Here is a 21,745-nt window from a genome sequence, read left to right on the forward strand (position 1 = left end):
TAGGGGAACTTGTCGGCAAATACAAAGGTTTCACAGACCAAACGGACCATATGTTTTTCCAAGTTTATTTGATTGAGCCTCTTCCTCAAGTCTTGTGTTTATCCCTCGGGATAGATACAGGATTTGAGGTAGAGCGCTCTTTCATTTAAACTGTGAAAAATATGAGGTCAGTTTGATTTCATATTTTTCTAAAAAAATTATATATATATATATATACGTAAATTAAAAAGTCCTTCCGAAGCGGGCGATAGGATTTCGATTCCGGCTGCCGACAGCTTCTTACGGGCGACCCCCAAAACAACCTTTCTTTCTTTTAAGTGCCGACACAAACTGACACCTAGGCACCTAGGCGCTTGGACTTGATATTGGGCAGTTATGATGGTTTGAGGATGAAATTGGATAAAATAATCACCAAAGGATGATAGGAGATGAGAATTTTGATGCGCAATTTGTTTTCCTTTATTTCATATATGTGTGTTGTGTGAGATGAGATGGAAAGTTTGGGAAATTAAGAGAGATTCCAAGTGTTGTAATCAAGAATGGAAGGAGAGTTTGGTCACTAGCAATTCTTGGAGATAAAGATCGTCTTCTATCGGGTTTTACTTTTATATTCTCCTGTACTTGTTTGGATTTATTGAATAAAAACATGCTTTTGTTTTTAATCTTGTGCAACATAAAGCCATATTTATTCCTTGGATTGGTGATCTAGGAAACCTAGTGATATCTATATCATGTGATTTAGAGAGATTTTTTTTTTAATGTTGAAATGTTAACTTTGCATGTTTAATTTATTCTTTGACTGACCATTAGAAATGTTAAAACATATCGTGATCTAGGGCGATAGAAGAAGGCTAATAGAACAATTAAGTTAACACACTTTTTTTAAGATAATAAGAATATTGCTTTTAGAATTGTGCAATCAAGAGGAAAATATAAAAACTTGGGGATTTTTGTATGGTTTAGGAAACTAAATTTTAATATGAAACTCCAAGCCTTCTTATGACATTGGAAGAGTCTGAGTAGATCTGCTCCCGATTGTCAACAATATTTGAATCATTTGGATAACTCTAGATTTCTTAGACCCAATTCAAAGAAGTTTCTCTCACTTGATAGAAAACCCTACTCTCATTCCTTAGGATTTTATTTTTGCAAAATTAAGATTAGAAACTTTTAAAAATTCACAAATCTTCGACACTTCAAACTAGACTTATGATTTGTAAATTATAACTTTCAATATTTTTGAAAATTAACAAGTTTCATGTGGGTTTGATGTACAGACTAAAAAATTTGTATAGTACTTGATCGATATGTATACTTGCATGGTTGACGCATGCTTCACTGCAATGAAGATCAAGTTTTTGACATTGTTGTTGGGGATTGAAATTAATTTTTTAATTTATGTGGATTTTAATTGAATCATTGAAGTTTAGATTTGAAATATGTTATATTTTTTATTTTACTTTTCCGTTTTGCTATCTCCTGAGCTATAAAAATTCAAAAAAAAATTATGCTTTGTGATATCTTATATTTATTTTCTACTCATATGCTTGCTTAATTGTGTTTTTAGTATAACGTGTTTATGTTGTTTTTTTTATTTGTTAGTTTAGGGTTTCTAGTTAGTCCTAAGTTGTATGTGTAAGATTGGACATGCTAAACTGGTGTTGTACAACCCTGAATTTGAAAAAAAATAGTTTAAAAAATTCTAATAGTCCAGAGTAGAAGAGATTCACCAGAGTATCAATAACTTTGTTGTAGAAGCCAATGCCTTTTAACTTAAGTCTGTGATAATCCAGATGGTCCAAAACAAATTGTTTGGTGGACTACCCAGCAAAGATTTTAATTTGCACTTAGCTAAGTCTTTAGAATTATGTGAGACTTTTAGGTATCACGGTGTTTCTAATGACGCTGTTAGACTTATGTTATTTTTTTTCATTTAGAAATAAGACTAAGATGTGGTTGAATTTTTCGGCACCAGTTTCTTTAACTACTTGGCCTGAATGAACCCAAAAATTCCTACTAAAGTACTTCCAACCATCTAAAATGACTAATCTTAGGAATGACATAACTTGAATGAGTCAATCTATGAAACTTTGAGATAAATTGAATGTGTTGCTTTGGATGTGTTTACACAACTCCCTACCCGATTGGCTTATTATTAAGACTTTTATAATGGGCTGGTGGGATTGTTGAGACATGTTATAAAAGCTACAACTGGGGGTCTTTCATATCTAGATTTTTGAGGAGGCTTATACACTTATAGAAGAGATGACTGCTGATAACTTCAAATGACCTTCTTAGAGTTTCAAAACTAAGAGAATAACAAATGTTCATGATACTGATGTATTAACAATTCTAACTTCGTAAGTATCTGCTATATTGAGGATGCTATGCAATTTAGATTTAAATTCTACACTAGGATCATTGGCAATCAAAGAGAACGTCTATGGTTAGTTAGTTGATTCTAGTGCTGTAGAGTCTCTGAATGCAATAAATAGCATACCCATCAACCCTTGTTCCAACACATATAACCCAGGATATAAATCTACCCAAATTTCAATTAGAATAACAATCAAAACGTAGGAAATCAGCCTTGATGTACTAACCAATCTTATACATTAGGCAATTAGAACAACTAGGGAAATAACAACCAGAGATTGACTTCGCCTGAAATGAATTCCAATTCAAATTTAAGAAGTTATCTTTAGCAGTAATAGTATTACAGATGAGAAATCAATTACAAAGTCAAGTTACAGCCATACGAAATATCGAGAATCAATTAGGGCAGATGACAAATTCTTTGAGTAGGAAACCCCAAGGGACACTTCTCAGTAATACTGAAGTAAATCCAAAAGAATAGGGGAAGGACTAGTGTAAGGCCATTAGACTCAAGAATAAAAAGGAGCTTGAGGAGCTTAGACGAGAGGAGTTTGATTTTGACCATGAGATAATAATTGAAAAATCTTCACAATATTTAGTAAAAACAATTAGAAAGCCTTAATTAAGGAGTGCAATGCGACACTACAGAAGAAAATTCCACAAAAACTTAAAGATTCATATAGCTTCACCATTCCCTATACTATTGGAGATAAATTTTTTAGGAAGACTTTATGTGACTTAGGAGTCAACATTAACCTCATGCTCTTATCAATATTTAGGAAACTAGGTTTATGAGCGGTTCTTAACTGAATGTTCTTTTACTTATCCTATGGGAGTTATAAAATATATGCTTGTAAAGGTGGTTAAATTTATCTTCCTAGCAGATTTTATAGTTTTAGTTATGGAGATGGATAAGTAAATCCGGATTAAGCAAGACAGACATTTTTAAGCTATTGAAAGGGCCATGATTAATGTTTTGAAATGAAAACTTACAATGAGAATGAATGCGCAAGAGATTACTTTTAACATTTTGAAACTACTAAAGTCTCCCCAAGACCCTAGGGATGATACATGCCATAGAGTAGATGTGGTGGATGTGTTGATTGGGAGCCAATTTAGATATACTTTATAATTTAGATATACTTTATAGTTAGACCAGTAGAGCATGACTTGATTGAGGATAATAGTGAACCCCTAAGGAAATATCTGCTCAACTATTAGAGTTGATATCTAGAGTTGTTGGGAATAGATTTCAGATTCTAGGCAATATAGTTATTGTGAAGCCTTTAATTCCTTAGGCAATTGAGGCTTCTAAACTAGAATTTAATATTATCCCTAAGCACTTAAAATATGCATTTTTGGTAGAATTTTCTACTTTGTTTATTATTATTTCAACTGATTTTAGTGAATTGCAAGAGGGGAAGTTGATGACTTTTGATGACTTTTAAGAAAGCCTTTGGGTGTAGTATAACAAATATAAAGAGAATCAACACTTTATGCATGCACAAAATATTAATGGAGGAATATCATGAACCTGTGACTGACCCCCAAAGGAGGCTAAACCCAGTGATGAATGAGGTAATTAAAAAGAAGATTTTGAAATGGTTAGTTGTATGAATTATCTACCATATTTTTGATAGTGCATGAGTTACCCTGATTCATTATGTACCATTGAAAGATTGAGTGATAGTAATGAAGAATGATAGAAATAAATTTACACTCGCTTGGAGTGTCACTAGTTGGAGGATTTGTATAGACAATACAAAATTGAATAAAAAAACGAAGAAGAATCATTTTTGTTTTGCCTTTTTTTGACCAAATGCTTGATAGATTAGCATGTCACACTTATTTTTACTTTCTAGATGGTTATTCTGGTTATTATATAATTACTATAGCTCTAAAAGATCAGGAAAAGTCCACTTCCACTAGTCCCAACATAATCTTTATTTTTAGGAGGGTGCCTTCGAACTTTGTAATGCCCCATCCACTTTCTAGAGATGCGTGATGCCTATGTTCTCAGATTTGATAGAGAAGAGAATGAAGTATTCATAGATGACTTTTTTGTATTTGGCACCACATTTGACTAATGTCTTGAATATTCGGTCAAAGTTTTGCAAAAATGTGAAGAGACTAATTTAGTGCTAAATTGCGAAAAAATATTGATATTTAGGTTAATTAGAGATAAATTTAGTGCATAGGTTATCTGAGAAAGGGATGGAGGCAGATAAGACCAAAATTCAGGTTACAATGAAACTACTTTCATCTACTTATGTTAGCAGGATTGAGAACTATTTAAGGTATGTAGGATTTTATCGTAGATGCATGATAGACTTATTTTAAATTCCCAAGCCCTTGTGTCATTTAATAAAGGACGTGCCCTTTATTTTTGATGAAAACTGCCTAACAACTTTTGAACTCTTGAAAAAGAAATTAGTTACTCCAATTGTGATTGTTGTACCTAATGGGAAATTTTTTGAGCCCGTGATGCTAGTAATTATGTTGTTAGGCCTATCTTAGGCCAAATGAGGTGCAAAGTTTTTCATATATTGTATTATGCTAGGACTCTTAATGAGGCTCTAGTTAATTATCCATAGTATATGCATTTGATAAATTTAGATCATACCGGATAGATACCAAAGTTAAGGTTTACACTGAACACTCTGCTATCTGATATCTTGTAACTAAGAAGGATGTCAAATCCCTTTTGATCCAATGGATGCTTCTTTTATAAGATTTTGATATAGAGATAGTGGATAAGAAATGTATCGAGAATTGGGTTTTTGACAACTTATCTTGGTTTGAATGGGAAAACTTTGAGGATTCATTTGGTGATATTAATGATAGTTTTTATAATGAGCTACTCCTTTCAAACACTGATCAAAACATTCATTAGTATGTAGATATTGTGAATTTCATTATCATTGGAATCATTCCACATGATATGTCATACCACTAGAGGAAAAATTCATTTATGATGTTAGATTCTATTCTTTAAATGAACTCTATATTTTTAGAAAGTGCAATGACCTTGTCTCGTTAAAGTAGAAGAAATTATTAAATCTTATAATGATCATGAATTTAGAAGGCCTTTTGGAGGTTTTAAAACTACTTCTAAGGTATTACAATAAGGATTTTACTGACCTACACTATTTAAGGATGTGAAAGAATACATTACGAGATGTGATAAGTGCTAGAGGGAATGTAATATTTCTAGAAGAAATGAAATGTCTTTAAGTTATATCTTGGAAGTTGAAATATTTGATGTTTAGAAAATATATTTCATGGGACACTTTGTGTCATCTTTAGGAAACATTTACATTCTGATTTAAGCAATAGATTGTCTCTAAATGGATTGAAGCTGCAACTGCTCAAATGCGATTTTGATGCCGAAAATTTGTTGTTTGGCAGGTCGGTCAATCACTCAAGTATACGTGTCAATCAAGTAATATACAAATAAAGAGTCTGCATATTTATCTCATGAGAATATTGGTCAAAATATTTCCAACAACGAAAGTTCTAGTGTATTACACCTTTGAATCTTGCTTGAAGTGATCTAAGTGCTAGCATGAGAATCTTAATAGTTATAAAAGTGTAATAAACAAAAATGACTGTAGCGGAAAAAACAGGGATCAACTTTGAGTCCTTTAGAGGTAACGGGGAATATGCACCTATTACACCGGTGTAGTGTTTTCTTTATATTTTTCCTATGGCTTCCTCTACATGAGTTAACTGCCAATGTCGCACTATTTAGCCCATGTATTGGTCATAAGAAGAGTTTCCAAACTATATTATAGTTAAGAGAGACTTAACCATACATTATTTACCAGAATTCTTTAGATCTCTTATCTAGGTTGCAAATTGCTAAGACAATATGTTTATTTCATTTGACCATTGTGTGTTAATCTACTTGTTATTCTTGGTGACAGTTAGAAACCTTTGATTACAAGTGATTTTAACATTATATTGGGTTAAATTCGAAGTAATTTAAGATCGGAAAGTTAACACATCAACATGCATAGCTCGAAACACAGAAACCTTAATGGGAAAAAACTTGTGGTAAAAATAATGTGGAAAACTACCTTTACATCACATGAGGATGAAAGCATATTTTGCTACAACCCACGAGGTAAAAAAATAAAGAACATTTGCTTACAAATATTGAAGAAATAAGTGTAGGAATGTACAAACTTACAAGCAAGCCAAGTTTTCTTTGTAATATACTACGTCATCATCGTACAATGAGAAGCTCTCTACAATCTTCTTCACACAACAACATTTAGGGTGAGTTTGGGGTAGTAGTGCGGTGGTGGTGCTGTACCGAACCATACTTTAGGGCATTTGGCAAAACTATATTTTACCATTCTTTTCAAAAGCTTCCGGGGGGATGTTGCGTTTTGCAACATGACCTGACTAAGTGCTTTGGCTGCTAGAAAATTGCGATTTAACTTGTTGAAAAAAAAAATTATAATAACTACTGTAGCTTTTGGAACAACAATCTCTTCTATAACAGTTTCATAACTATTCCTTCAAACAACTGCAATTGCCCCAAACAAACCCTCAATCCCTCTTACAAATATTCTCAAAGCTCAAGGCAAAAATGTTAACCCAAGGAGTTTCTCTTCAAAGTAGAAAGAAAACCCTACGGTTTGACAAAGAAACCTTAAAACTTTCTAGGAGAAGTCTCAAAAGTCTGCACACCTCTTCTAAGGCTTCCCAAAGTTTCTCGTTATATACCTCTTTGCCAAATTTGCCATACAAAAGGATGGCAGATTATGTTTGACCGGGCCGCGGCATAGCTACGCCCATGCTTGGCATAATTATGTTGTTGACTGACGTGAATATGCCAAAGCTTAGTGTAATTAGACCTAAACAATAACAAGGGCGACGTAAATTCTCCGCAAAGTGGCGTAATTATGTCATATCAACATGCTTGTCCACTTTGTATTTTGGCTTTGCATCATGTCAACCCCTGTAACCCACAAAATATCACCAAGAAACCTTTCACAAACGTAAAATCATGATAAGTAGAGAAGAAAATATAATATCTAAAGTAGAGAAATCTTGTAAATTTACATCATATCAATTCCCCTAAACTTATTTATTACTTGTTTTCAAGTAATCTCATGTATAATTAGGATTCAAAATGATATCCGTAAGTCTCATGTAGGACTTCCTAATTCTCTAATAAGATTATATAAGTGTATTGGAAAAGATGCAAATATCATTTCAGGTCATAATTATTATTAATTTCTAACAACCTAGCTTTTTCTTTAATTTTCCTCTTTTTTGAGCCTAAGCAGATCTTAAACTCCTCATTAGGTTTGATTGTAATATTTTCATTTCTCAAGGATATTTTTAAGTCAATTAATTCTTAGTATAACAATTCTAAAATCCCTTAACTATTTCTTAATATATTATTTAGGAATTCTATTAAAAAGGCTTTAAGTTTTGTTAAGTAGGCAAGGATGTAGACATCACTTTTTCATGTTTAACCTCAAGTTTCTTCTAAAAAATTACGGGTATTTTTTTTTTCTTTTGATTTTTTTTTTACTTAGTGCCTTGGACATTTTTTTAGGATCAAAATCATCTTTAATTTCACTAAGAATTATTATATCTGGTTGAACATATTTTTTTAAAAGATTTTGAATGTCAAATCTCTTCCAATTTCTAATCCTTAAAAATTCCTAAACGTGAATTACATAAAATCAAAATCAATTAAAAGTTATGATCAATTCACTTGGTTGAGATGAAAATTCAATGGTTTTATTATCTCTGATTAATTACTTCTATTTAATTATACAATTCTAATTATTCTGAAATTTTTTAGGGTTCAGATTGAAGTTCTTCAAATAAATGATTCCGTTATTAGAAAATCATTTCTAGCCTCCCTTTAATGAAAATTTGTAGTTTTTAATGAAAATTTTATATAATCTAGTCAAATTTTCAGGTTCCTATGATGAATTGCTACATTGAAATACAGTTCATAACTTAATTATGTGAATCACTCTCAAGCAAGTTTATATTTACAATTCTCTTTTCCAAACTTGTTTTTAATCATATGCATATCATATCAGAAAATACAAAATTTAAAAGAAAAACCATGTAACAACAGAGAAGTCAACATAGGAGTTACATCACAGCAAAAAAAATCTCAGGATGATCGATGAAGTACAGGGAAACATACTCTAGTGAGGTTTCTAAATGAACACCAACTTGACAATCTTCAAATAAAAAACAAGTTCAAAGCCTAACAACACAAAATATACCCAAATTAATGGATAACACTTGAGTTGCCTCCTAATGTAGCACTTTGTTTAACGTTCTTAGCCAGACCGCGTCAGACTCAATAAGCCTAAAAGGGTTTTCCATATCAAATTGTCCTCTTAGTAATCCCTGATCAATATTCCCAACTTTCAACTGCCTTGGAGGATTTCCTAAGCCATCGAATGTTATTCCTAATCTAGGTTCTTCCCGAGAATATGTGTTCTTCCCCACACTCATGTTCAAACTTTTCAATAGTCTCCTAATTTTACTCAAACTGTAATCTTTTGAAGGGTATGTCGTGGGTCGAATTGAATGATAAAACTTAAAATATATTTCTTGCTCCAAAGCTCTGAACAACTCTCTATCTTGTAATTCACTTAACTCGGCAAGACTTATGAGGCCCATAATGGAGGATTCTCCTAAAAGGTCATAGTCTCTCTGCTTAGGCAAAATTTTCAATCCTATCACTGGGGCTCCTTTTGTTGGTAGTCCTATAGGCTTGACATGGGTAATGTTATTCACAAGCTCAACTATCTCTTTAAAAACTCTAGGTCTGCCTATAAAACTATTGCAGATTGTTCCTTCGTAATTTTCTCATAAATTTATCTATCACAGCTTGTCCTTTGGGGTCAAATTCTTTAAATTCAGAAATTTGGCTATCAATTACTCCTACCATCACATCTACACTATGACATTGATCATCCCTAAAATCTGGGAGAAACTTTATAGATTTTAGAACATAAAAAATTATTTCATGATCATTTACTTTCATGATAATTTCTCCTTTTGTACATCAATCAGCGCTCATTCAGTGGCCAAAAAGGGTCTGTCAAGTATAATGAGGACGTCTTTATTTTTCTCCATGTCTAAGACAATAAAATTAGCGAGGAAGATAAATTTGTCAATTTTAACTAGAGCATATCCAATTATCGCCCTAGGACACGTCACAAAATGGCCAACTAATTGTAAAGTCACGGTGGTGGGCTGAAATCTCTTAATCCCTGTCTTTTGAAAATTGTCGGAGGCATACTGTTGATGTTAGCTTCTAGGTCTCACAAAACCCTCCCACAAGGAATGATGAAGCTATGCGAGTCCTTCAATTTTTTGGGCAACTTCTTCTGCAGTATAGCGTTGCACTTCTCAGTTAGGGCAACCATCTCACCAGGTCCTATTTTTTTTTTTTGGGTCCAAAACACCCTTCACGAACACCACATAACTCGACATCCGTTCTAAGTGCTTTAGTATATTTATCGACAACCTCTAGAACCTTGAATATTTGTTGGCTCTTCCTATGTTCTTGAAGTTTTTGGGGAATGAATTGTGGTGGTCTTTCTTGTCCTATACCAAAATGTGAGTCAGACCATCCTAAGTTGGGACAATTTTTCAAGAAGGGTTGTTGGCTCAAGCTATGGCTCTACAGGTTTGCTCTTTATACTAGGGATATCTTGTCACTCCATCCCAGTCCTTGCTCTAATAACATTACATTTCTCCACATTTTGTCCCTTGAATTCACTTTGGTATTATTGGGGTGCGTCCCTTGGGGCATATTATTCATCGAATTAGCCAGTTGCCCAATTTGATTCTCTAGGCTTCTCATGACTATAGTCTGGCTTTTTAACTGATTCCTCATCTGTAACACAATCTCCTCCAAAAATTCTCCTTAGGCTAGACATTGGAAGTGAATCCAGGGAGGTAGGTCTTTCTTCGGTTACTACTACCTTGATAGTTTCAATTTTCTATATGATTTGATTGCGTTTCCTCACTAATTATTTTCTTATATTTGAGTTATTATTAGTTTAGTTGAAACTTGGGTGATTCTTCCAGTTGGGGTCATAAGTATTGAAATATGGATTGTTGAATTGGTTGTCTATGACATTCACAGTCTCTAAGGCTGCAGTGCTCCAACAATAAGTATAAAAAAGATGCATAGACTCATCATTTGCATAAATTATTTAATAGATGCGACCTTGTCATGGTTCATCATTTACTCTAAAAAGTTAATCCATGCAAACTTGATCCTTTTCCAATTATTAAAAAGAAAAAAAGGACAAGGCCTATATGTTTGACCTTCAACCCAATGTCCCTACTTCTTCAAATTTCAATGCTTATATATACACCCATCGTCCACTAGATGAGGTAAACACGCAACTCATGATGAGTTTTTGTTTGAAGTAGGGTAGACATGATGCAAAACCCATTAAACCAAGGGATATGAAATCACAATTAGTAGACAACCAATAAGGTCTTTATTCTTCTCTTCATTCCCGAGCTACAGATTTCTGTCTTTTCATGTGGAATATTTTTTGGTTTTGATTTGATTTCCTATTTTTAGTATATGCTAATTAGAAGGGATATATATGGGAGTTTTCTGGGGAGAGGGAAAACATATTAGGGTTTACATAAATTTCTGATTATGGATTGCATGCACCTCCTTTTTCGTGTTTTTCTTCTTCTGCTAAGCTTTTACGTTACATCTTCCTTAATTTAGGAGAACACTGAAACTCTATACTATTGATTTTCTAGTGCGTTACTTGACTGAGCGAGACCCATTGGTATTTTTTCTTTATAGGATTTTCTTGCATAAAAAATCTTGTTGTCTCTTACATTTATATATGCGTGTATGCTTGAAAATTACAACTGGGCTAAGGCTTAAGATTTCTCAATATTGAAAATTTTCTAGCACGTAAGAATACTAATTTAATACTTATTAAAATAAACTAGTTTGGATTTTAGAGGCAGGAGCACATTAATAAAGAAAAAAATAATAATAATATGCAATATTAAATTAGATAAGACAATCATAGGTTTGTTTTTTGAAAGATGCTTTTGAGAAGAGAAATTTTTAACGTAAAGAATTTTCATCCGAACGAGTTATTAACTAGAGTGACAAAATAGTTGTAAGGATCAAAAAGATTTTTCCACGCATTGGATTTTATAATCAAGTATAGTGTAGGGATAATTGCCCTACAACAATTTCAGTGAATTGAATTTATGACGAAGTTGAGCATGATTGTTATTATCATTAGTAAAATACTCAATGATCAAAATTTTCTTCTCAATTTTATGAGATGAGTTTCGCGAGATCTTCCTACCAGGGAACTTTTTGAAGAACTTGGAATTCAATTCATTTGATAAATAAATTATATTTGAGATGGGGTATAATGATCCTATAAAATTACGTGATAACACATTCAAAAATATAAAAAAATGGTCTATATCCTTGGATTCCATACCCAACATACATAATGTGTTTTCATATCCTATCTTATATCTTTCCTAAATAATCTTTAATGACAGAGATGATGAAAAGCATATTGAAGCATATAATATATCGTGTTTCATCAAGCTTATTGTTAGATGATAGGCCCCAATAGTGAACATCTAATAACTTCATAATTTCACCATATCTCAGAGACAAATTGCATAGGCATGCATGTTTGATCTTCATCTAGGATCCTTAAATCAATATCTTCTCGAGATGGATGCCTCCGTATAAAATTATGCAGCGCTGTTATTACAATCATCTTGACTTATTTTTTGAAAGAATACGTTTGCATATCTCAAAGTATGCCCATACACTGAATGCTCTCTCGATAACACTCCATAATGATGAGTGTCTTTTATTGAAGAATTCATTTATCATCACTTGGCTGTCGTGCTAAAAATTGGGAAAGTGCTACCTCGTGTCGGGGAATGACTTTAAGAAATTTCGTTGTAATGAAGATCCTGAATAAACAAGGCAATATTTTCTTGACTAATAACATTATTACTACATATTCTCAAATCAAACGCCTCATGTACAGTTTTGAATGTACTAACCTAGTGTAGACATTAAAAATTTGTACTTATGTCGCCGGGTTGCCAATTTTAATATTCGACTATTATGAGCACTCTCTTTTCATCCAGATGTCACAAACATAAAACACATATTAAAATCATAAACTGCTAAGATGTTCTGTGTAGTAGCTTGACATCATCCAATATATGCAATATTTTCTTCATTGCAACACGTGCATCAACATGTGTGCTGTCAATTGCTCTGATATAATATTATTTAAAAAATTCATTACAACATTATTTTTTTGTTGTAAAATACTAATGCCAAAATAAATAGAGATATTGATATCTTGAAAAACGACATGTATCTTGTATGACTATAGATTTTTCTCATTGTTTGCGTAAAAAACATTATCTTTGGATTTCACAATGTTGGTAGACAATTTTACTAAAGAGTTAACCCTTATATCGAAATATCTAATAATCGTCTGTGTGGAGTGTTGGAATCGCTGAGAAGCAGCACGAATGGAGTCATTATGTGACAATATATAGTGTGATGGCTAGAACATTACTGGGTGTAAAGTGCGACAATCTATGCAAATCATAATTAGTTTACAGTTCTTTTTATAAATCACAGAAATTAGTTTTCAACATTTGCAACATGTTATTAATTTTTCTTTGTTGGGTTCACATAGCTCGTCAGCCTGCTTGTCAGCCACAGATGACAATGACATTTGTATCTTGCACGAATTTCTTTGATAGTACTCATTAGTAAGACATACTGTTGTGGTCAAAATCATTGCTCGTTCAACTATCTCTATAATTTTCTCTTCATCTAATTGGTTCATCTGACTATTATATACACGTTAGAATATATAAAAATGAACAAATTATGTTAGAAGTGAAAATAAATATTGAAATGACTCTTAATTAAAATATTACTTCAAATCATAAATACTGAAATGTCACATAAACATGACACAACACATACTTCAAATGAAAATATAAATTATTATGAACCAAAATCCAAAATAGCAATAAAAAAATCAAACTAATTAAACCGATTATCTAAGAAATATTGAAGGTGAAGAATCCTTTAATCCGACACTAGGGTGAAGAAATCCTCCCACTTATTTCGATCCTTTAGAAGTTTTGCAGAAAATAAATAAAGGGACATCATCAAATATCTTCGGAACATAGTCCAACAAATTCAGAACATCTATCATAGTCGGGTATCCCTGCAGAGCTGTGTGAGCACTGGATGTGATGCTTGTGTAGTTAGTAATGAGTTGTGATATCTACTTAGATAAATGCGCCCTTCTTCATTTTCTTTTTTTCCTTCTGGGTGGATGGTGCAAGATACTTGGAATGATTAGATTTACCTTGTTCTCTCTTCTTTGCTGCTTCTTTGTAGGCATCATTGGAATGAGCAAATTCAGACTCATCCAAATTCTGGGTGGGGTCATGTGTTGTAGCTCAGACATTGATGTCTGTTGCCACAACACTGAGGAACATAGGATTAAGCTTTTCCTCTAGCTCTGGTTCAATTCTAGCAAGTCTAAATTTTTTTGCATTGGGACCTACAGTTAATAAAATTGAGTTCAAAAAAGTTGCATTCCAATACACAGTTCAATAAAACATTTTCTACTTACTGACTTTTTTTAGCCACCACTCTTCTGATGCATCCACCAGTTTCTTAACAAGGTCTCAACACAATCCAGTAATCCCTCTTTAGCTTCTTCCACAATTTTCAATCTTTTTTCAGTTGATCCAATTTATTTTTCAACTCAGTTTTGTCATATAATCTTTCTGATCTTTCATGTATATTTTTTGTGGTTTTGCTAATGTTCTTTATTGAAGTGCGTGTTCAGTCTATTGCCAATTTCTATCTCTCTTAAGCATAAATCACAGAATATGATCTCCATCTCTTAAGCATAAATCACATAATATGATCTACCTATCTTAAGCATAAATCACAGAATATGATCTCCATCTCTCTATCTCAAATGGTAGATATCTCATCTTCCTTTTGTTGACTTGATGTATGATACAGTTAAAACATTTGGACGAAGAAATATTATATAATTAAAAAAAAAATTTTATAAAAACTAAAATAAAATTTAGTAAAAAGGAAGATATTCGAATTAGAGCTCAGTGAGATCAAGTTATCAAATAACACGACCAAAAATACCATCACATAATTCATATATCAATACACATCAAACATCAAAACTTTCATTTTTGCCCACAAGATATGCAAATTTATTAGTATTGATGCTAGATTAGTAATTTCATTTCATCTCTTCTTGTTCAATCTGGAAAAACATTTTCTGGAGAAAAATATAAATATTGTTGGTTTATTTGAAAAAAAATTTAAAAACTAAAGCACCATCATAAAGATATACGATCTTTGTTGGTTCCTTGGAAAAATATCTAAGAAATAAAACACCATCACATTATTCATATATAAATACTTATCAAACATCTAAGAGCCAAAGAGCACTATTAAAAAAATATGAAGATTATTATTACTTTTGAAAAGATATTTAAGAACCAAAAAACCATCACCGAACTCATATAAATACATCAAAAAAATTAATGAACCAACGCACTTATAAAAAAAATTCTTTTGAAAAAATAACTAATAACCAAAAACACTATTATTATTTCTGTTTGTTACTAATTTCTGTTTGAATTTATTATTATTATTATTATTATTATTTATTTGGATAAAATTTGATTGGTGAGATTTTTCTGTTCTCCAACTAATTTTATGGAAATTTCAAATTTTTAAAACATTAAACTCCCAAACTCTTGTATGACTAACCCATGCATTCCTCCTCACTTGTTGTAGGTAGTGGATCAAGTGAGAAGGGCAGTCCCTTTTGCTTGGTCACCCACAAATGATCCTCGGCACGAAGAGCTAAACCAGCTGCAGAAAAAGAAAGAAGAGATTGATATGCTCGCTCACAAACAAGTTCGATGCATTTTGTGGTCCGGTCTGGGTTTCTTTGTTTTGCAGGTTGGGCTTTTCTTTAGGCTCACCTTCTGGGAGTTCTCTTGGGATGTGATGGAACCCATAGCATTCTTTACTACTACAGCTGGAATCATAGTTGGCTATGCCTATTTTCTTTTTACTTCCAAGGATCCAACCTATCAGGATCTGATGAAGAGGCTTTTCCTTTCAAGACAGAGGAAGCTACTACAGAAGAAGAATTTCAACATGGACAGGTTAATGGAACTGCAAAGGCATTGCAAATCTCCATTGGAACGTCATACAGGAGAGATGGGCATAAACGCTCGATAGAAACTAAATTTTACCATACCATTAAGGTAGAAAAACTGATCAATTTTGTTGCCGTTGTTATAGAGAAGCTAAGGAATTTTTTTCAACCGTTTAAGCTTTGAAGCTTTGGTGTAGTCAGGGGTGGCAGCAGAGCAATTTGGCACCTGTTACTAGAAATATTTTCTGACCAATTCTCTGCTTTAATGGGAATGAAAAATTAACTCCAACAACGTTCAAACAAACTGACTGCTCTTAATGCAGTTTATACATCATCAATGCATTTCCTGCTCTTATCGTCCAGAGGCTCATTTTTTTGCTCTTAAATATATATGGGGTTTTAAAAAATGATGATTATAATTTCTATCTTTTTGTTAGTTGAAATATTGTCATCTTATTTGATGACAGATCCGTTAATAGATTCATCGTATTTCAAAACTTCTAATTTCACTCAAACAAAATAGCTCTAAAGCTTGATTTATAAGACATGTTTTCCTGCTAAAAAGTTGGGTAATGATTGCAGCAAGCTTTTGTAGTTCACTAAACTTGGGCAAAGTTTTCCATGAGAAGAGTGCAAAGCCTGCCTTTAATCTCGCTTTGCGTAAGTGCGCACAACTCAATTTATTTGATTGATTGCCATTCATTTTCGCTATAAAAATGTTTAGAGTTGAAGCTCTCACATTGATATATACTCGGCAATAACATTCGAGGAAGAAAAGGGAAATGGAAAATCATATTTGCTAGAAATGTATGCTAGTTTTGGTTTAAACGAGGGAAAGTTTTGAAAATGTTAAATTGTCTTCATTGTTGCTTGAACAACATTGGTTAATGTCTACATACTACTCAATTTTTATTTATGTACATATTTGACATCTGAACTTTATTTTTTACATTTATACAACTCAAATTTTTCATCACATTAAAAATAATACTATTTTAACTTTTAGAATGTAGATATGATGGAATTAAATGGTACGTATTTAAATCTTCCTATATTGGTTTAATGCATAATTAAGGTATGCCAGCATCCTTTGTGGAGATGCTATTTACTGTGTAAGCCCTTTTATTTTGGCTTGAAATCAATTCAACGCCATTTATTTGGTTTTTAGATAAATATTAGAACTGGACAAATTGACAAAAATATATAATATAATGTTTTAAAAAAAGCACAGCTTTTAAAAGCTATTTCAAACAAGCCAAATTACATTAAAGCCTAATTAATGTAATTTTATAATGGAGTTTTTGCTAAAAAAAAAACCTAAAATGAAGTCAAATTGCCATTAAAGCAATGATTAAATAAAAATTTGTCCAATCTCAAAATAGTCATGCAATCGTTTAACCGTGCAAAAGTTTGTGAAGTTATGTGCTAAGTTTGGTGTTATTTAACACTTGATTGAGGGCATGTTTAGTTGAGCCGTTCTTGAAACATTTGTGTAAAAGGTATCAGTTGAGTTTGGAGAGATTTCAAACTACTGAGAGAGTTTTGATGGGATAGAGACCGTTTTTCCTTGAAAAATTGATTTGTTTGTCCTCCAATCCTTAATGATGAAGCTAGATTTAATAAGGAAAATAATGCAATCATTATCAGATGTGAGTTTGTGAATGGGGAAAAGGCAGTGAGCAAGGTGAGGAGAATGTAATAGATTCGTTAGGAGTAGCTTACTTTGGGAAGTAGGAAGTAAGCCTTGGCTTGTGTACGTGATTGAAAGCACGTGAAACTACACATGAAAATATTTCAAGTTCACATAGTTAACACATCAATATATGAAAAAGTTTGTACATAGAAAATCTACACATGGTGAAGACTAAATATGGAGAATCTACACAGTATGAAGATTACATATGAAGGAGAGCACCTATGCATAGGATTGCGCATAAAAATCCATACATGAAATTCTTACAGATGAAAGCAAATTAACGTAGGGCCACACATGCAAGGAGATTGCACATATGAATCTACATGGTGAAGATCTTGTTACATTACAACAACTTGAAGTAGATTTCCTTTGATGCCTATTGAACAGAGAGGAGGAGGACGAGGAATATGTGTGTTAGAAGAGGCTGAACAGGTGAAAGAAATTGAGCAATAGAAACTTGCATGAGAAAGTGAAAGGGAGAGGGAAGAGTGAGAGGGAGAGGGGAAGACCAAGCGGAAGAGGAGAGAAGTTGTGTCTATCATGAGAAAGCTTCCTATTCTTTTTAATGGGGAAAGAATGAACTATAATTGTTAGAGGTTTGAATTGTGATAGAAATAGGCAAAATGAGGCATCGAGCGGGTCAGCAGCGTAGCTCCCCCATCTAATGGTATAATTATATCACTCTCTTGGTTGTGGTGGAATAATTATGCCACACCAACATAATCACACCAGTCAGGTGTGTAGGCACCGTTTGGGGTGACACCATGGTTTCAACTGGCATTTCTATGCCACTGCTGGTACCGCTTTGTGGAGTGGCATAACTATGCCTAAAGGAGGCGTAGCTACACCAATAGTTCTTTAGGGCATCCTAGGCTAGTGAACTCCTTCCAAGCCAAATTTTTTTTGTTAAAAGAAACACCCAACCAAAGAAGAATAGAGGAAAGCATTGGGCGAGAGAAGATTGAACTAAAGTGAGTTTAATAATATGATAACAAGGGATTGTTTCTATTATCTCCTCATTCTCGTTCACCTCTTCTCCATCCTCTTCTCCATCTCCACCTCATTGCTAGGCTTAACAAAATAAATGATTGCCTCGCCAAAAATGAAATCCTTCTTATTATCCCTTTTATTGCCTTTTGCTTCCTTATATACATAATTTTGAATAAAATATTTTATAATATCCTTTGTTTCAAACTCAATTAATTATTCTCCGATCTAAGAAGGTTTTTCTTTAATTATTGTACAATAACAAAAGTTTTTTAAACTATTTGTGAGCGGAGTAGCGGTTAAGTTTCTCCCAAATTAGTCATCTTCGCCCAAACTAACAAGGCACACAGCCCAAACCCCCAAGAAACAACCGCCTCCCAAATTAAGACTAGGCAGCAAACCTCTGTTCTCCTTCCCTCCGTTCTTCTATACCCATGACCGTCTGGCATTTGCCGTTGAATGCAGAGCTCTCCTTCCTTCCAAATTAAACCGCCGCCTCGGATCCAAATTTGGCAAGACAAGTTGCGTTTCTCTTCCTATAAAACAACTCAACCTCTCGTCCCTCTAAATCGAAGGAGCGCCAACTTTTCCCAGGCTAGCACAGTCTCTTAATCCCCTCAACATAAGCCCTGGGACCTTCCATTCATGTCTCGCTAAGGTCTCTCCTTAATCAAAACAGAGCAACCTTTACAAGCGAAAGCAACAATGTCGACGACGAAGTCTGGGGTAGCACTCGCTGTTTTGTTCCTCATCTTCATATCCGCTCGGTCTGAGGACCCTTACCTCTACTTCACATGGACGGTGAGCTACGGCATCATCTCCCCCTTCGGTGTCCCCCAAAAAGTAATCATGATCAATAATCAATTCCCGGGACCCGTTATCAACTGTACCAGCAACAACAATATTGTCGTAAACGTGTTCAATCAACTGGACGAGCCTTTCCTCCTCTCTTGGAATGGCATCCAGCAGCGCAAGAACTCGTGGCAGGACGGCATGCCGGGCACCAACTGCCCAATCCCACCCGGCCAAAACTTTACCTACCATTGGCAACCAAAGGACCAGATCGGCAGCTTCTATTACTACCCCAGCATTGGCATGCAGAAGGCTGCTGGTGGGTATGGGCCAATTCGCGTCCACAGTCGCCTTCTCATCCCCGTTCCATTTGACCCCCCTGCGGATGAATTTGACGTGCTAATGTCCGACTGGTACGGCATCAGCCATAAGGACCTTGCTCGCATGCTCGACTCTGGCCGACGCCTCACCCGCGCTCGCGGTGTGCTTGTCAACGGATTCGCGTCGGCCAAGCCCGGCGACTCTCCCATGTTCGTCATGGAGGCTGGGAAGGTCTACCGTTTCCGCGTGTGCAATGTCGGGCTCAAGGCATCGCTCAACTTCAGGTAATTTGGTCCACGACCTCACTAAAGCACAAATATTTTTATTCTAATCATGTTTTAAATTGACAAATTATAATCAAGCTCAACAATCATCTTTGAAATACATCATTTTTTTTTGTAGATTTAGTGTCTGTTTGGGGCAGTTATAGTTTATTGAATAATCTGCCGATAAGCTAGATGTGGTGACTATTATAAATTTTTATTTTTTTGACTTCTATTAGAAAGCTGTCAACTCACATAGGTAGGTGCGGTGTGAAAATAATGTTTTCAACATTTTAAAAACGCATCAGCTCTCAAAACACAATTTACCCAAACAGGTCAGATGCACCAAATAAATTGTCCTAAACAGACCCTTAAAACTGAATCAAAATAGTTTAAAATGAATCTTTAAAATCCTCAGCAGCAAGAAATTACATTTTTTAAATTTGATAAACTCGTCTATATTTAATTTAATTATTATTAATATAATTTTAAAATTATATGTAATATATTTGATCTGTAAAATTTTCTTAAATTCGATATACTAGTCACTTCATCATTTAATAAAATGTATTCCAATAAAAAGTATAACTGTCTTTTTGTTGGCGAAATTTTTAAAATGATATTTTTAATTTTTTATTAAATTGACAAAAAATATTGAGAATTGACGAAATTGTCCAGTCGTCAAAGTATATCTTTGAGAGTGTAGTAATATTACTCATTGACTAATTATGAACATCCGACCATAAGTTCAGAATTCAGGGGCATACACTGAAGTTGGTGGAAGTAGACGGCAGCCACACTGTGCAGAACGTCTACAATTCGTTGGATGTCCATGCCGGGCAATGCTACTCCGTGCTCGTCGCAGCAGACCAATCTCCACGCGACTACTACCTTGTGGCCTCCACTCGGTTTCAAAAAACGGTTCAGACCACTACCGCCATCATCCGCTATAGCGGAAGCAACATCCCGGCAAACCCTGACCTCCGTTCCGCACCAACGACTTGGGCTTGGTCTCTTAACCAATGGCGCTCATTCCGTTGGAATCTCACTGCCAGCGCTGCCAGACCCAACCCACAGGGCTCATACCACTACGGTCAGATCAACATCACTCGAACAATTAAGCTCGCCAGCTCAACTTCTGCAGTCGACGAAAAGCTTCGCTTTGCACTCAACGGTGTGTCTCACATTGACCCCACTGTACCGCTTAAGCTTGCTGAGTATTTTGGGATCAATGGTACCGTTTTCAAGTACAACCTAATTTCTGACGAGCCCCCAATTCCCGGCACGCTTGTCACTATAGCCCCTAACGTGATCACGACAGTGTTCAGGACGTTTATTGAGATCATACTTGAGAACCCTGAGAGGAGCATTCAGTCATACCATCTCAATGGTTATTCTTTCTTCCCAGTTGGAATGGGACCTGGCAAGTGGTGCCCAGAGAATAGAAACACGTACAATTTGCTTGATGCTGTGAGCAGGCACACCATCCAGGTGTATCCCAGTTCATGGACGGCAATCATGTTGACATTTGATAATGCTGGTATGTGGAACTTGAGGTCTGAGATTTGGGACCGCCGCTATCTTGGGCAACAGCTTTATATTAGCGTTCTCTCACCGGAGCGATCTCTCAGGGATGAGTACAACATGCCTTTGAATGCTCTCCGTTGTGGCGCGATTATTGATCTTCCCCTTCCACCACCCTACTCCTAGACTTCTAAAAGTGTCGATTTTCGTATTGAGAAACCGTCACCATAAATAAATGGTGAGTATAAACAGTGCAAAGTATTTCACAATGCACCATAGAAAATATTTTTTTAAATTTATGAAAATTGAAAAATTGCTTACATGTCCTGCATGCTATGTTCTTTCTAAAAGAAAGTTGGGAAGTGCTTCTCATATGAATTTTAAGTTCTTCCTTGATTTATTAATGATGTTCATACTTTCACCATTTGCATAGTTATATTTATCATTAATATGTTTTTTACATTTTTTACTTAAATTGGTATCTATCTGTTGATTGATTACAAACTTGTTTAGTTCATACA

The 21,745-nt window shown here is 34.3% G+C and overlaps 2 protein-coding genes across 2 annotated transcripts in view; both read left to right on the plus strand.

Moving 5' to 3' along the window:
• Window positions 1-16,000, plus strand: part of LOC110036213 (calcium uniporter protein 6, mitochondrial-like) — a 27,632-nt gene extending 11,632 nt beyond the window's left edge. Inside the window, exon 2 of the mRNA XM_020740608.1 lies at window positions 15,272-16,000. Within this exon, the coding sequence (XP_020596267.1) occupies window positions 15,272-15,724 (453 nt within the window). The 3' untranslated portion in view covers window positions 15,725-16,000. The remainder of the gene's footprint in view (window positions 1-15,271) is intronic.
• A 2,753-nt stretch (window positions 16,001-18,753) lies between these two features.
• LOC110036212 (L-ascorbate oxidase homolog) lies at window positions 18,754-21,470 on the plus strand. The gene is made up of 2 exons (XM_020740607.1): window positions 18,754-19,721; window positions 20,453-21,470. The coding sequence occupies exons 1-2, from the start codon at window positions 19,030-19,032 to the stop codon at window positions 21,408-21,410; spliced, it is 1,650 nt and encodes a 549-aa protein (XP_020596266.1). The 5' UTR covers window positions 18,754-19,029; the 3' UTR covers window positions 21,411-21,470.
• Window positions 21,471-21,745: the final 275 nt, after the last annotated feature.

This window comes from Phalaenopsis equestris, unplaced genomic scaffold (genome assembly GCF_001263595.1).
Source record: "Phalaenopsis equestris unplaced genomic scaffold, ASM126359v1 Scaffold203795, whole genome shotgun sequence".
Classification (NCBI taxonomy): domain Eukaryota; kingdom Viridiplantae; phylum Streptophyta; class Magnoliopsida; order Asparagales; family Orchidaceae; genus Phalaenopsis; species Phalaenopsis equestris.

What these genes read in the sequence shown, in the direction of transcription:
- LOC110036212 (XM_020740607.1), top strand. Translation starts at nt 19,030, where the DNA reads ATGTCGACGACGAAGTCTGGGGTAGCACTCGCTGTTTTGTTCCTCATC. An exon ending in AAGGCATCGCTCAACTTCAG is followed by an intron (nt 19,722 to 20,452) that starts GTAATTTGGTCC and finishes CCATAAGTTCAG; the next exon opens with AATTCAGGGGCATACACTGA.